The 13,876-nt window shown below is 45.7% G+C and overlaps 1 protein-coding gene across 2 annotated transcripts; it reads left to right on the top strand.

Moving 5' to 3' along the window:
• Window positions 1–1,656: 1,656 nt before the first annotated feature.
• lrp10 (low density lipoprotein receptor-related protein 10) lies at window positions 1,657–9,933 on the top strand. Of its 2 annotated transcripts, none has more exons than XM_064931479.1 (10): window positions 1,657–1,727; window positions 2,457–2,645; window positions 2,830–2,862; window positions 3,485–3,629; window positions 3,999–4,189; window positions 4,423–5,069; window positions 5,305–5,744; window positions 6,085–6,279; window positions 6,469–6,598; window positions 7,769–9,933. In XM_064931479.1, the coding sequence occupies exons 2-10, from the start codon at window positions 2,597–2,599 to the stop codon at window positions 8,396–8,398; spliced, it is 2,460 nt and encodes an 819-aa protein (XP_064787551.1). In that variant the 5' UTR covers window positions 1,657–1,727; window positions 2,457–2,596; the 3' UTR covers window positions 8,399–9,933. The 2 variants fall into 2 exon arrangements, with proteins under 2 accessions (XP_064787551.1, XP_064787552.1); XM_064931480.1 differs by lacking the exon at window positions 1,657–1,727 and adding an exon at window positions 1,756–1,999.
• The last annotated feature ends 3,943 nt before the right edge of the window (window positions 9,934–13,876 follow it).

Here is a 13,876-nt window from a genome sequence, read left to right on the forward strand (position 1 = left end):
AAATAACTGATTCAAGTATTTTTTACCAGATCCTAATTGTTATGTCAAATTTTATGTTCCCTTTGATGGCATAGAAGGCCCTTCTCTCTCAGATCATTCACAGCTTTGTGGAAGTTACATGTGGCGCTGATGTTTAGGCCGAGGTATGTATCATTTCTTGTGTGCTCTAGGGCAACAGTGTCTAGATAGAATTTGTATTTGTGGTCCAGGCAACTGGACCTTTTTTGGAACACCGTTATTTTTGTCTTACTGAGATTTACCATCAGGGCCCAGGTCTGAAAGAATCTGTGCAAAAGATCTAGCTGCTGCTGTTGGCCCTCATTGGTTGGGGACAGAAGAACCAGATCATCAGCAAACTGTAGACATTTGACTTCAGATTCTAGTAGGGTGAGGCCGGGTGCTGCAGACTGTTCTAGTGCCCTCACCAATTCGTTGATGTATATGTTGAAGAGGGTGGGGCTTAAGCTGCATCCTTGTCTCACTCCACGGTCTGTGGAAAGAAATGTGTTTTTTTTTACAATTTTAACCACACACTTGTTTGTGTACGTGGATTTTATGATGTCATATGTATATCCCCCAACACCACTTTCCATCAATTTGTATAGCAGGCCCTCATGCCAAATTGAGTCAAAAGCTTTTTTGAAATCAACAAGGACTTTGCCTTTGATTTGGTTTGTTTGTTTGTCAATTAGGGTGTGCAGGGTGAATACATGGTTTGTTGTACGGTAATTTGGTAAAAAGCCAATTTGACATTTGCTCAGTACATTGTTTTCACTGAGGAATGTTCGAGTCTGCTGTTAATGATAATGCAGAGGATTTTCACAAGGTTGCTGTTGACGCATATCCCACGGTAGTTATTGGGGTCAAATTTGTCTCCACTTGTGTGGATTGGGGTGATCAGTCCTTAGTTCCAAATATTGGGGAAGATGCCAGAGCTGCGGTTGATGTTAAAAAGTTCAACATCATAAAAATAAAAATATTGAGAGAGAGAATTGAGATAAAGAGAGAGAGAGGAAGTTCCTCCCTCTTCCAGATGTGATGCCTATTTCAGTGAGGTAAAGAAACAGCTGTAGACTCTGCGGCTGTATAAATATGAACATTCATTAATCATAATAAATGAAAACAATAGCCCAGGATAATGTAAACTGTCAAAAAGAACGACATGAAGTTAGGCAGACAATTCACTATTCATTTCATTTCCATCCCCGTTGTCTCAGCCCCTTGCCAAAATGCATCAACAATGAATGCAGCATGTTACCTTTCTGATTATACAACCACTAATGATAATGCAAAGAATGTTACATTGTATCAGATGCAAGGCAGACAGCTATAATAAAAGACCCCCAAAATTTGAGGGATCATATCATTAGCCTACTCTATTCTGACACCTGGTGGTGAAACATGATCACATTAATTCACACCATTAACTCCATAGCAAAGACATTGTGAATAGAGGGACCAAGTAACAAACAATGATGGTTAAATATAAATCAGAGAAAAATACCCGTGACAATGATTTGTTTGTTTGGAGTTTGAGGCGCTGCGGTGACAGCCCAAGCCCCTCGCACCGCCTCCGCTCTCGCCTGGACAGCCGCTAGTGATAAACGCCGTAAGAAATAATAGCGCCATCTGCTGGCAGTAGCGCTACATCCTCTCATGTCACTCAACTAAAACAATACGGAAGTTGCACAGAACTCTGCCTGTCAACAAGAAAGACGACAGAAAGGGTAAGGTTGCTAATTTAGTTGTTACAGGCATTTATATACATCATGTATCGCTGTTTGTAATGTATATGTTCACCAGGTTGTTTGTATGTATATTTGAATGCTTTTTATCGCGTCGCACGTTCAGGAAACGTTACAAGGAAGAAGTTAGTTAAGTTAGCATTAGCATGCTAGCCGCATAACACAGACAGGACGAGAGCGAAGCAGCCGCTGCTTTACCCTCCCTCTTCAAGGAAGTTTGCGGGGGGAAGATCCAGGAGGCCTAGATAAATCTGGTGTGAATTATTTCAGCTCACCTGGAGTTAAAATGGCATAGAAAAGCATTTTTGTGGTTAGGATAATGATTGTTGTAGTTAGGATAAGGATTGGCTTGCTGGTAAGTCATCGCTACAACAACGTCATTAGCTAGCGAGGCAAGAAATTGCTGTGTATGTGTTCTCGAAACAAATAGATCGGCATAACCTCAACAGTGCTTAGCTAGCTTAACCGAACTACCTTAAATGCCTTGCTGTCATATCTAAAGGCTAAGGCGAGGACATTCTGTATGTTGTTTGAAAGTAATTCCCTCCAGCTCCTGTAACAATGTAGCCTTGTCCCAGATCACTCTTATGGTCTTTTTTTGTGTGAGGGGGTGACATTGGCCATAGGAGTTGACATCACAAACAGATCTGGGACTAGGCTAGTTAAAATAACCGTTTATGTTGAATAGGTTTTATCTTTTTATTTTCTTAGATTGTCTTCCTGAAAGACAAGTCATCGACGATGGGGTCATTCTGCAAGGAGGACTGAGGGATCTGACCTAGATGTTTTTCTATCCTACTTGTCTTTCTCTTTCATGAGCACCTGTATTTCAGAGGAGCACTATCATCAGCATGACTGCCTCTTTCAACCTTTGTGTCCTCAACGTTTTGTTTGTAACTGGTGAGTTTTATTATGAATGTGTGTGTGTCGGAAGATGTCAAGACACCATGGTACTTTAGGGCATACAACTATTGCAGTGTGTAGCTAGTTTCAACTGAACTGCTCCACATAGAAATACCAGTCAGATCTTAAGTAAAGGCCCTGTTCAGACCTGCATAACTCAGTTTTTCCTGTTGATTCACAGCTTACAGCAGCCTGGAGCTGGCCTCCAGTACTGGTAAGATAACTACCCCCCCCAACTCTTACAAATGCCTCTGTTCATTTTATCAAAGGGACCTGTCTGTCTCTCACCCGTCTCATACTACTTCACAGGTATGTCTGATCAACAAAGCAGGTGTGGCAGTCTAAACAGTAATTGTAAGAATCAGTTGTGGCACCACCCGTTCTGTCACATTTTTGTGACGCTCAAATATTGCAATGCTTTTTGTCTTGTTGATACTACTGGGATTCCTCTAGACAGGGCATATACCAATATTATGAGTTGGCTAACTCAAGGTTATGAAGAGAAGGTCCTGCTAATATTCCCTTTGAATAAGTGCAAACTCTGTTGGAAGTGCACTACAGGTCCATTATTTTTTAGCTGTGCCTGATGTGGTTTTGTTTTGGTGTGCATGTTGTGGTATAGTGCATGGTGTCTCAACAGTTTCAGCACCAAGCCATTGCATTTATCAGGGTTATATTTAGTAGGGCACACCACACAAGACGTTTTGAAACAGAAAGCTAAAATCTGAATTTTTATTGGACAAGTTTAGGTAGCACCTGCCTATTTCACTCCTGTTTTTTCCCTAATGAACACAACCCAGGAGTCTAAAGTATTGCACCGTCCTTCTCTCTTCCAGCTCATTGTGGACAATCTCCCCAAGTCCTGGAAGCCCCGAGGGGAGAGATCAGAAGCTCCGTCCACCACAGCTGGTCCTACCGCCCACGGCCGTTCAACTGTAGTTGGATTATCAAGGCACATGTAGGAGAGCCCGTTATCCTCAGGTAATGTCTGCCCACTCACTGTCTTATCCCCCAAGGGGCTTATTCGGTGGGGAAGGGTGCAGCGTTTGTCCCTAAACTACCTCCAGTCTTTAACTGGGTAGATCTGAAGGGATTGGGTAAGTGTTAGAAATAGGATGGAAATTCCATCAAGACTCTCAGTGGACAAGATGACACTACTAATATGTTGTTTAATGATACTTATCCAATGCTTTCAGATTGACAGTTCCTCGGGGGCAGGGAGTAGAGGTTGTGACTGGACCTCAGAAAGGTCACATCATGAGAAGAACATGGCTTCATAGCCAAGTCATTTGGTTTTTGATCGTTTGCTCACTGCTTGTTTGTATCTCTTTTCACCTGCCGTTCTTTTAGTTTCTCCCAGTTTTCTACACGCTGTAAGAAGGAATGGGTCTCGGTGACATCATCAACTGGCAAGCCCATTACCTTTTGTGGTTCCGACCTGCCAAAGCCCATGGAGTTGATGGGGGGGAACATTACACTGACGCACCACTTCCTGCCACACTTATTCCCCGTCTCTGCGTTCTGCCTGGGCTACGCCAGAGGTATGGTGGCAGGATTTTATGCCACATGTTAATCATGAGGAAGGACATAGTAAACTCGTTTTAACCATATTTGAGGACCAGGAATTACAATATAGCTAAAAGGAATATAAACTCTCCTCCCTCTCCCACCATTTCCCCCTGCTCATCTCTCTTGCCCTCTTGGTCTCTCTCCCACTCCGCTCTTTCACTCTCTCTCTCTCTCTCTCTCTCTCTCTCTCTCTCTCTCTCTCTAGACTCTGGTGAATGTCCGGTGGTGGACTTTGAGTGTTTGGGCGGGCGCTGCCTGCCCCTGTCCTGGCGCTGTAACGGCCGGACAGAGTGTCTGGGTGAAGGGATGGGGCTGGGAACAGACGAGCAGGACTGTGACGGAGAGATCGAGATCCTGGATCCTGAGCACGACAAAGTATTGGTGACCACCACCACACCAGAGTCCTACATAGAGAGAGAGAGGGAAGGGGAGACAGGAAGAGAGAAGAGTGGGGGGAGGGATTGGGAAACGGCACCGGTTGAGGTGGAGAAAGAGGAGAAGGAAGTAGAGGAGGATGGGGACTACACCAAGGTAAAGGAGCCAGATAATCCTATGGAGGACTACTGGGAGTTCCTGCCTCGTCAACTCCCCAGCCCCCAGGCTCACAGAGCCCACCCCAGTCCCGGTGTGACCCAGGCCCCCATCGAGTGGCCGTGTGGCGGCCTCCTCCAAACCTTCTATGGGACGTTCGCCCCTCCTTCCATCAAGGGCCCCCCTCTGTTCTGTGTGTGGACCCTGGACCCCCAGGACTCCAGGCCTCTGAAGCTGGACCTGCAGCTGCTGGAACTGGGGCCTGGAGACACGGTCACTATCACCAACCGACAGCAGGGCACCGGGGAACTCATCAAAACTGTAAGTGTTAGTGGATCTGGGTATGTGTTTAATAGAAGTTTCCCCTAACAGACTGATACAGGGTCATATCTTTTTGTATTCCCCTAGGATTGGGAGTAGGGTTGTCTGATCCTAGATCTGTGGTTAAAACCAACTTCTACCTCCCGAATTTGTCATCTGTCACTATACTGTCCAGTTCTGTTACCCAAGTTAATTTAGTCAATCTAATCACCCTGTCCCTTTTCCTCTCTGACAGATCACCAGCGAGTCCAGCTACAAGGCCATCCAGGTTGAGTCCCGGACCGGCCTTCTCTCCCTGACCTATCACACGCTTCCCGGCTCGGAGGGGCTGGGCTTCAACGCCACCTACCGTGTCGGGGGCTACTGCCCCCCCTGGGAGGGTAAATGTGGGGGTGCTGCGGGGGGCTGCTACACCCAGGAACAGAAGTGTGACGGGCGCTGGGACTGTCCTGAGACTGGGCACGATGAGGCGGGATGCAGGGGGTGTCCCAGGGACCAGTTTGCTTGCGGAGGGGTGGGGCAGCGGGCGGTGCTGGCGGGTCATAACTTCATCGGGCGTCCGGTGTGCTTCCCTGCCAAGGAGAGGTGTAACTACCAGCTGTACTGTGCTGACGGGAGCGACGAAAAAGACTGTACCATATGTCAACCTGGGACCTTCCACTGCGACAGCAACAGGTAGGGAATAGGGGGGTGTGTGTGCTTTGACGTGTGTGTGTGTGCACCCACTACTGTATGATATTTAGTTTGATGTGTGTGTGTGCACCCACTACTGTATGATATTTAGTTTGATGTGTGTGTGTGCACGCATTACTGTATGATATTTAGTTTGATATGTGTGTGTGCACCCATTACTGTATGATATTTAGTTTGATATGTGTGTGTGCACCCATTACTGTATGATATTTAGTTTGATATGTGTGTGTGTGCACCCATTACTGTATGATATTTTGTTTGATGTGTGTTTTTGGGTGTTTGTGAGAAATCACCACCCTGACTGTGTGTGTCTCTTCCCCAGGTGTGTGTTTGAGAGCTGGAGTTGTGACGGCCAGGTGGACTGTAAGGACGGGACAGACGAGATGAACTGCACCATGACCCTGCCTCGAAAGGTCATCACCGCGGCAACCGTGGGCAGCCTGGTTTGTGGGCTGCTGCTGGTCATCGCTATGGGCTGCACCTGCAAGCTCTACTCACTGCGGACCCGAGAATACAGGTTCCCCTTATTCACCTCACACTTTACACCTGTTGATGCTTCACCAAAATACACAAAAACATCACCACAAATGATCTTGATCTGTGTCCAGAATACAAGGAAATATCTCTGTCCAAACCAACGTTTATTGTGTTTGACCTGACCCCCATGTATGTGTTGAGATGTTTTTACCTTGTTTCTCTCCTGCAGTATGTTTGCGCCAATCAGCCGCCAGGAGGCGGAGCTAATCCAGCAGCAGGCCCCTCCCTCATATGGTCAATTGATCGCCCAGGGCATCATCCCTCCAGTGGAGGACTTCCCCACGGAGAACCCCAATGAGGTGAGCGCACAGGTCTAGAATCAGCTGACCCTCTCCCAATCCTCATCCTAACCATTAATGGGGAAAATGCTAAACTGACATTGGATCAGAAACTAAAGGCAACTGTGTCCCTCTGTGATTAGAGCACAATGAATGGAAGTCCTCAAACAACTGACAACTTGAGATATTTCCATTCTTGGGTGTCCTTCCTTTACAAGGGAATCCTCCATTAACTTACAGTCGATTTGAAAGGTCCTCAGTACATCCCTATGTCCTCTGACTGTTCACCACTAGCCTTGTTTATCCTACTACCTACCAGCTTCACTGAATCACTCCATTATTATCAGGCTGTAGTATGGCGGCAGCATGCACTACTACATAAATACTGTTCTTAGATCAGGGGCAACCTCATCCTACTCTTAACGGGAGAGGAGAGACCCACTCAGATCCTATCAATGCTCCTTCATAATATGAATAGCCTATTCAAATTGGATTTGTATTGGATTTAGAAATGAAATTACTTCACTCCATTGGTTGTTTTACTATACTAGTGCATCCCGTTAACCTACAGTAGATTGGAACTCATCTGGCTCTTCAATAGACTAGCCTTGTATCTCCTACTTACCAGAAGCACTCAGAAAGTTCAGTCAGACCCTCCTGAATGACTCCATTATACTCAGGCTGAATCAGGCTGTAGTATGGCAGCAGCAGGAGGGTGTAATCTCATAGATTTGAGTTACACTGGGGCCTGTAGGAGTACTGATCTAGGATCAGTCTAGCCTTCTAGATCAAAATTAATAGTATTATACGTCCAGGGGGGACCTGATCCTAGAGCTGTGTGACAGCAATAGCAGGAGCGTGATCTGATAGATTGAGTTACACCAGACTACACAATGGAGCCCCTCACTACACCATAGTCTGATTAACTGCTGCAGACAGCTGAAGGAGGGAAAGAGGGATAGCTAAAACAATATACTCTCTGTGTTCAGTGTTGTAGCTTTGTTTAATGGTCCCCTCAAAGAGTGATCTAATTCAAATAATAAAGTCATTATCATTTCATGATGTAAGTCATTTTATTAGTATAGCACTCTTTAAATACAACTGAAATCTCAAGGTGGTTATCTTTTTTTCTTGTGCTCTTTCTTCTCTACTTATCCTTTTCTCTCTCTCTCTCCTCTCTCGCTCTATCAGTCTTCCTCTCTTTCTCTGAGAGGTTTTCTCCAGCTTCTCAGACAGGATACTTCTAACTCTCCACGACGCCGACGCCGTCCCCGATTCATCCGCCGGGCTGTCCGTCGCATGCGGAGATGGGGCCTAATCCCCAGATCCGCCTCCAGGCCCTCCCAGCCATCCAGCTCAGCCCCCCAGCTGACAGAGGCCCCCTCCACTGGTGTGGATCCCAGTCAATCAACTCCCGCCACCACCTCATTGGCTGTGGAAGCCGTCAATCTGCCATTGCCACAGAAACTCGGCTTGCTCCCACAGACAGTGCAGTACCAGCCACCACCACCCCCCCACTTCCTTCCTCCACCCACTCTACTCCCTCCACCCATTGTCTCTACTCCAGCTACCCCCCAGAGCCCTCCGGTGGCTGTCCCCCCCACCCCCAGCAGCCCCTCCCTAGCCTCTCTCTTCCACTCTTTGGGGCGCACTATCTCTCGCTTCCGCTCCTCCCCTTCCTCCTCCCCCACCAACTCACTGCCCCTCTCCACATCCCCCTCTTTCTCTTCCTCCTCTTTGGAGGACGAGGTGCTACTTATCCCCCTCTCCGAGGACACAACCCCAGAGGACGACGTGCCCCTGCTTACACTCGACACCTGACTTGATCCAACACCCCTTCCCTAAATGATGACTCAAGCACAGGAGCACTGCAAGGCTCCCTCTCTCTCTCTCTCTCTCTCTCTCTTTCTCTCTCTCTCTCTCTCTTTCTCTCTCTCTCTGTGTTGGTCTGGTGCCTTGGAATTGCATTTGAACTAACTAAAGGAATCTAATATTCAATGCTTTTATGTTATTGAGTGTGGAAACTCCTAGAGAAAGTGTATGTATTTTTGTGTGTGTGTAGTGTATTGGTGTGTTGGATGTGCACTTATCCAGATAGAGTCTGAAAGAGATGAAATTTGCACAGAAAATCTCCCCCTCATGATCTAATTTAATCAATGAGGCACCTCTGGAGTTTGTGGTATATGGATAATATACCACGGCAAAGGGCTGTTCTTCTGCAGGACGCAACACGAAGTGCCTGGATCCAGCCCTTAGCCGAGGTATATTGGCCATATACCACAAACCCCAGAGGTTCATTATTGCTATTATAAACTGGTTACCAATGTAATTACAGCAGTAGAAATAAATGTTTTGTCATACACGTGGTATACAGTCTGATATACCATGGCTTTCAGCCAATCAGCAATCAGGGCTCAAAACCACCCGGTTTATAATATATAATTTACTGTCAAGTGAATGATTTGTTTTAGCACGTGAAAGAGTTAATGTCTTTGTGTGACAGCATATGTGTGAATGCGTCATGTAAGGGTGAGCATATGGGGGCCAGTGTAAGGATATGTAGATGTCCTGTGTAGACACCATCCCATGTATAGTTCTCATCTCCCATCTAAGTGCCTTTTCAGAAGCTTGCTACAGTTGATGAATTTGAATGATGACACACATACTGTACACACGGTCCCAAATATGTGGACAAAAAGGAACACCCACCTTCTCACGCACAGACTGTGTTTCATATTGCTTTCTTAATGGATAAATTGCATGTCAATTCTGCAAGCCGGCAATAATTTTTGGGGACCCTCCTGGTTAGTGTACGTATGGCATAACTGACGTGTATAGTTTCGTATGCACTTGCAAGTGTGATGTATGAATGTTTTATAATGTAGTTCTCTAGTAGACAAAATGTGTCTCGGCTCACAAGACAATCTCTCTTGGTGCCTGAGGTTGGGTTAGACCTGTGAAGTGCACAACCTCACACAGAAAGATGAGGCCCCCAGGGTCCACGGTCACAACAACCCCGACTTAAATTCTCAGCCCTTTGTGAATGGAATCCACTCTACCACGCTTTCACGCAGTGAACATATAGCAAATTAAGAGACTTTTTTAGTCTGCCATTTTTACATCGTATCTGTTATTAGTTTTTCCGCTTTTATCCTCCAGAAATGTACTTTAAAACAAATCTTAAATTGTTCTGTTTGCCTGGGTTGTACTGAATGTATTCAATTAAACATAGTGGTTGGAGAATGATGATATGTTTAAAACTTGCAATGTTGGAGAGAGATTTTACTAGGGTCTATTTCACTGTACATAGCAAAGATGTGGACAAATCCACAGAGATTAAACAATTTGCACTTTTACTTGGACTATCTTTTATTGTGTTTAAGAAAGAGAGCGAGAGAGATGTGTGAAAGAAATAAAAAGCCAATCTTAGGAAAAGCAGAGAAGAGGTGGCATTTTTCGATGAGGAGGTTGTCAGCGCCATTGTTCTCTGTCTCCTGGGAATGTATCAAAGACATGTGACATCCATTTCTCCAGAAGGCCCCTGGGGTGCCATGACAATTCAAGTGGATTAAATACCTGAGTGTCAAAGGAAGAGGGACAGACCAGTGCAAAGGAATGGTTGTGACCTTTGAAGAAGTAGAAGAAGTCGGGGGGGGGGGGGGGTCTCGCAATTTGCTGATAGAGATGAAATGTAGAACATTCAGCTCTCGGTTTTTGACGGCATCGGCGCGAGTTTGAGGCAACTATGTGCATTAGTGACCAAGTGGACTGTGAAAATGCAGTAGTTGGCCAGAGATATGGATTTCTCTCCAAAATCACTGAATGACTCCATTATCATCAGGCAACTCTTAATGGGAGAGGAGAGAACCACTCATAGACCCTATCAATGCTCCTTATCTTTCCCCCCAATTAATTTAGGATTCTCTTGGAGCCTGTCATATATCTACAGATGATGTCAAGGGAGGCTGCAGAGGGGAGGACGGCTCACAATAATGGCCAGAACGGAGCAAATGGAATGGCATCAAACACAGGGAAACCATGTGGTTGATGTATTTGATACCATGCCACCTATTCCACTCCAACCATTACCACAAGCCCGCCTCCCCAATTAAGGTGCCACCAATGTCCCGTGGCTGATGTCATACTGACGTCACTCCTATAGATCCCATCTCTTTCATCTCTCCTCCAGATGTGACTCCTGTGGAGGGGCTATGATTATGGCTTCAACCCTCTCCCTCAGCAGGCCATGGGTGTGGATGATGGTGGTGGTGGTGGGCATATGGCTCCCTGGTGCTCTAGAGAAATGTATCTTTGATGAGGTTCAGCAGTCAGTCATAGTGGTCACCACACCCACTGATCAACATGGACCTCACCCTAAAATCACTGGGCCACAAACTCACAAGTTCAGAGGATACAGATGAATCTAGACACACCTTCACCTCAACAACCTCCACCCCAGAGACACAACAGAAAGCTCAGAGAGCTGGCTCCACCCACACACCCTGCACAGCCAATCAGGATCCACACCTGGGTTCAGCGGGAGAGCCCTGCCCTGTCTCACGTGGAGAGAGAGAGAGACTGGAGCTAGCAGTCAGGGAGGCTGTTGGCATTGCGTCCAGCTTACTGTCAGGTTAACAAGACACGAGTGTCTTTGTTAGCTGTGTGTTTTTGTTGTTGTTTAGTTACTGTTGATTGACATATATAAGTCTTGTTTAAGAATTCTGTACTGTATATCTGCTTATCTACTACTATAGTGTACCACAGTATGAGTCATAATGCCTATAAATCCTAGCGGTCAAACAAGGAAATGGTTCCAATAGTTTTTCCACCATACATTTTTGAAACACTTAAAATAAGGGCTGTGTTGAGTGTAGGCTTACCCTGGTGTGACGTTTCGATAACTGTAAATCTCTTTAGGACAAGGTGACTTTTAAACCCCCCCCCCCCCCCCAAATTAAATGTGAATTAGCTGCTAATGTGGCTATCATACAGAACTACAATGCCCGTCTCAAGATTCACATCACTCCAGGGCCATGATGATCTGGACGAGACTGCTGAATCGAGGCAGAAGTAAGAATCTCTTGATGAACTATCTAATGTTAGCTAAATTTAGTAATGAATACGTTGGCTACATTTCTGTAAATTGACAATTGACACAATACCTGTTTAGCAAAGGTGTCAGCTAAAGATGATGTGCAGGAGCTTGCAGGGATTTGTAGTCTTGCATGATGTCTACTTTGATGCTAATTAGCACTTTTGAATCTGACAGTAAATATATTGAAAAAAGTCACCTTGTCCGAGAGAGATTTACATGGTTATCAAAACGTCACGCCAGGGTAAGCCTTCGTTTCAAGTGTTTCTAAAATTCCCCATGGGAAAAAGAAATGGTGGAAAAACGATTGGAACCATTTCCCTGTTTTTCTGAATAGCACTTTGTGACATCTGCTGATGTAAAAAGGGCTTCATAAATACATTTGTATTTACATTTAAATACATTTGTAAATACATTTGATTGATGGTTTGACTGGTAGGATTTATGGGTATTATGACACCTCCACTGTGGAGCTCTATTGACCCCTGAATGATCTCAACCAATCAAAGCTTTCCATTTCGGCGTGGAAACCCCAGAGGGAAAGTGGATAGCGCAAGGGCTGAGGGGGTAAAAATAACGTGTTTGGACTGCAGCCCTGGTCTCTACTGAGCCTGAGCCGGGAGGACCACTTGAGGACCTGGTAGGGACTGACCCTGAGCCGGGAGGACCACTTGAGGACCTGGTAGGGACTGACCCTGAGCCAGGAGGACCACTTTAGGACCTGGCATGGACTGACCCTGAGCCGGGAGGACCACTTGAGGACCTGGTAGGGACTGACCCTGAGCCGGGAGGACAACTTTAGGACCTTGCATGGACTGACCCTGAGCCGAGAGGACCACTTGAGAACCTGGTAGGGACTGACCCTGCCATCTATACACACATTCTATTATACCCTATCCTTAACCCTATTAGCTAACCTTTCCTCTAACCCTGACCTAACCCTTACCTAACTCCTAATCTTAACCCCAACCCCTTACCCCTACCCTTGATAATGTTAGCCAGCTAGCTAACGTTAGCCACCTAGCCACAATTTGTAAGATATCATATGTTTCGCAAATTCATAACATATTGTATGTTTAGCAAATTCGTAACATATAATGCGAATTGTAATTCGTAACATATCATACTAAATGGAGTGTCCCGGAGTTACATAGAGAATAATACAAATGACTCTGAGACCAGGTTGCGACATTAGGTAGCCTAGAAACTCCCCAAATACAGGTGTGCCAAGCTTGGAGCGTCATACCCAATTAGACTCAAGGCTGCAATTGCTGCCAAAGGTGCTTCAACAAAGTACTGAGTATAGAGTCACTTTTTTTGTGTCATTATTACCAGTTCGGATTTAAGTACAACTTTTGTATGACTTAAGCCTTTAGTGAGAGGTCTAATGCTTTAATATTTTTTTTTTTTTTTTTTGAATGGACTGGGGACAGCAAGGACTTATCATGCCAGGTAGTCCTGAGGCATGGTCCTAGGGCTCAGGTCCTCCGAGAAAGAGAGAATTAGAGAGAGCATACTTAAATTCACACAGGACACCGGATAGGAAAGGAGAAGTACTCCAGATATATCAAACTGTCCCTAGCCCCCCAACACATAAACTACTGCAGCGTAAATACTGGAGGCTGAGACAGGAGGGGTCAGGAGACACTGTGGCCCCATCCGATGATACCCCCGGACAGGGCCAAACAGGAAGGATATAACCCCACCCACTTTGCCAAAGCACAGCCCCCACACTACTAGAGGGATATCTTCAACCACCAACTTATCATCCTGAGACAAGGCCGAGTATAGCCCACAAAGGTCTCCGCCACAGCACAACCCAAGGGTTGTGTTCTGTTCATCTATCTCACTCTCTGTCTAACTTGTGTTCTCTGTGTGACTTGTGTTGTCTGTCTGACTTGTGTTGTCTGTCTGTGGTTTAGGGTGTCATTATCTCCACCTCCACAAGGGGGAGTGCCAGACTGTTCTGGATAGTGTCTTATTTATAAACCTCTGATAAACAGGGTGAGTCTTCTGGTCTCATTCACTTTGTTTTATCTCTATCCTGTCCTCACTTCTGTTCTGACAATCTTTCATATTCTCTTTCCTTCTCATTGTCTCTCCATATCCTCTCCACCTCTCTTCTTTCTCTTCCCACCCCCCACTCTTCTCACTGTGTTTTCCTGTAGACTGAGTGTTGGAAAGAGGACAATGAGAGAGAGACTGTA

The sequence above is a fragment of the Oncorhynchus masou genome, chromosome 23 (assembly GCF_036934945.1).
Source record: "Oncorhynchus masou masou isolate Uvic2021 chromosome 23, UVic_Omas_1.1, whole genome shotgun sequence".
Classification (NCBI taxonomy): Eukaryota; Metazoa; Chordata; class Actinopteri; order Salmoniformes; family Salmonidae; genus Oncorhynchus; species Oncorhynchus masou.

Bases quoted from the DNA above. Each gene is read 5' to 3' on its own strand.
- lrp10 (XM_064931479.1), top strand. From the start codon at position 2,597: ATGACTGCCTCTTTCAACCTTTGTGTCCTCAACGTTTTGTTTGTAACT. The intron at 5,070-5,304 runs GTAAGTGTTAGT...CCTCTCTGACAG, and splicing joins CCGGGGAACTCATCAAAACT to ATCACCAGCGAGTCCAGCTA. The intron at 6,599-7,768 runs GTGAGCGCACAG...TCGCTCTATCAG, and splicing joins CCACGGAGAACCCCAATGAG to TCTTCCTCTCTTTCTCTGAG.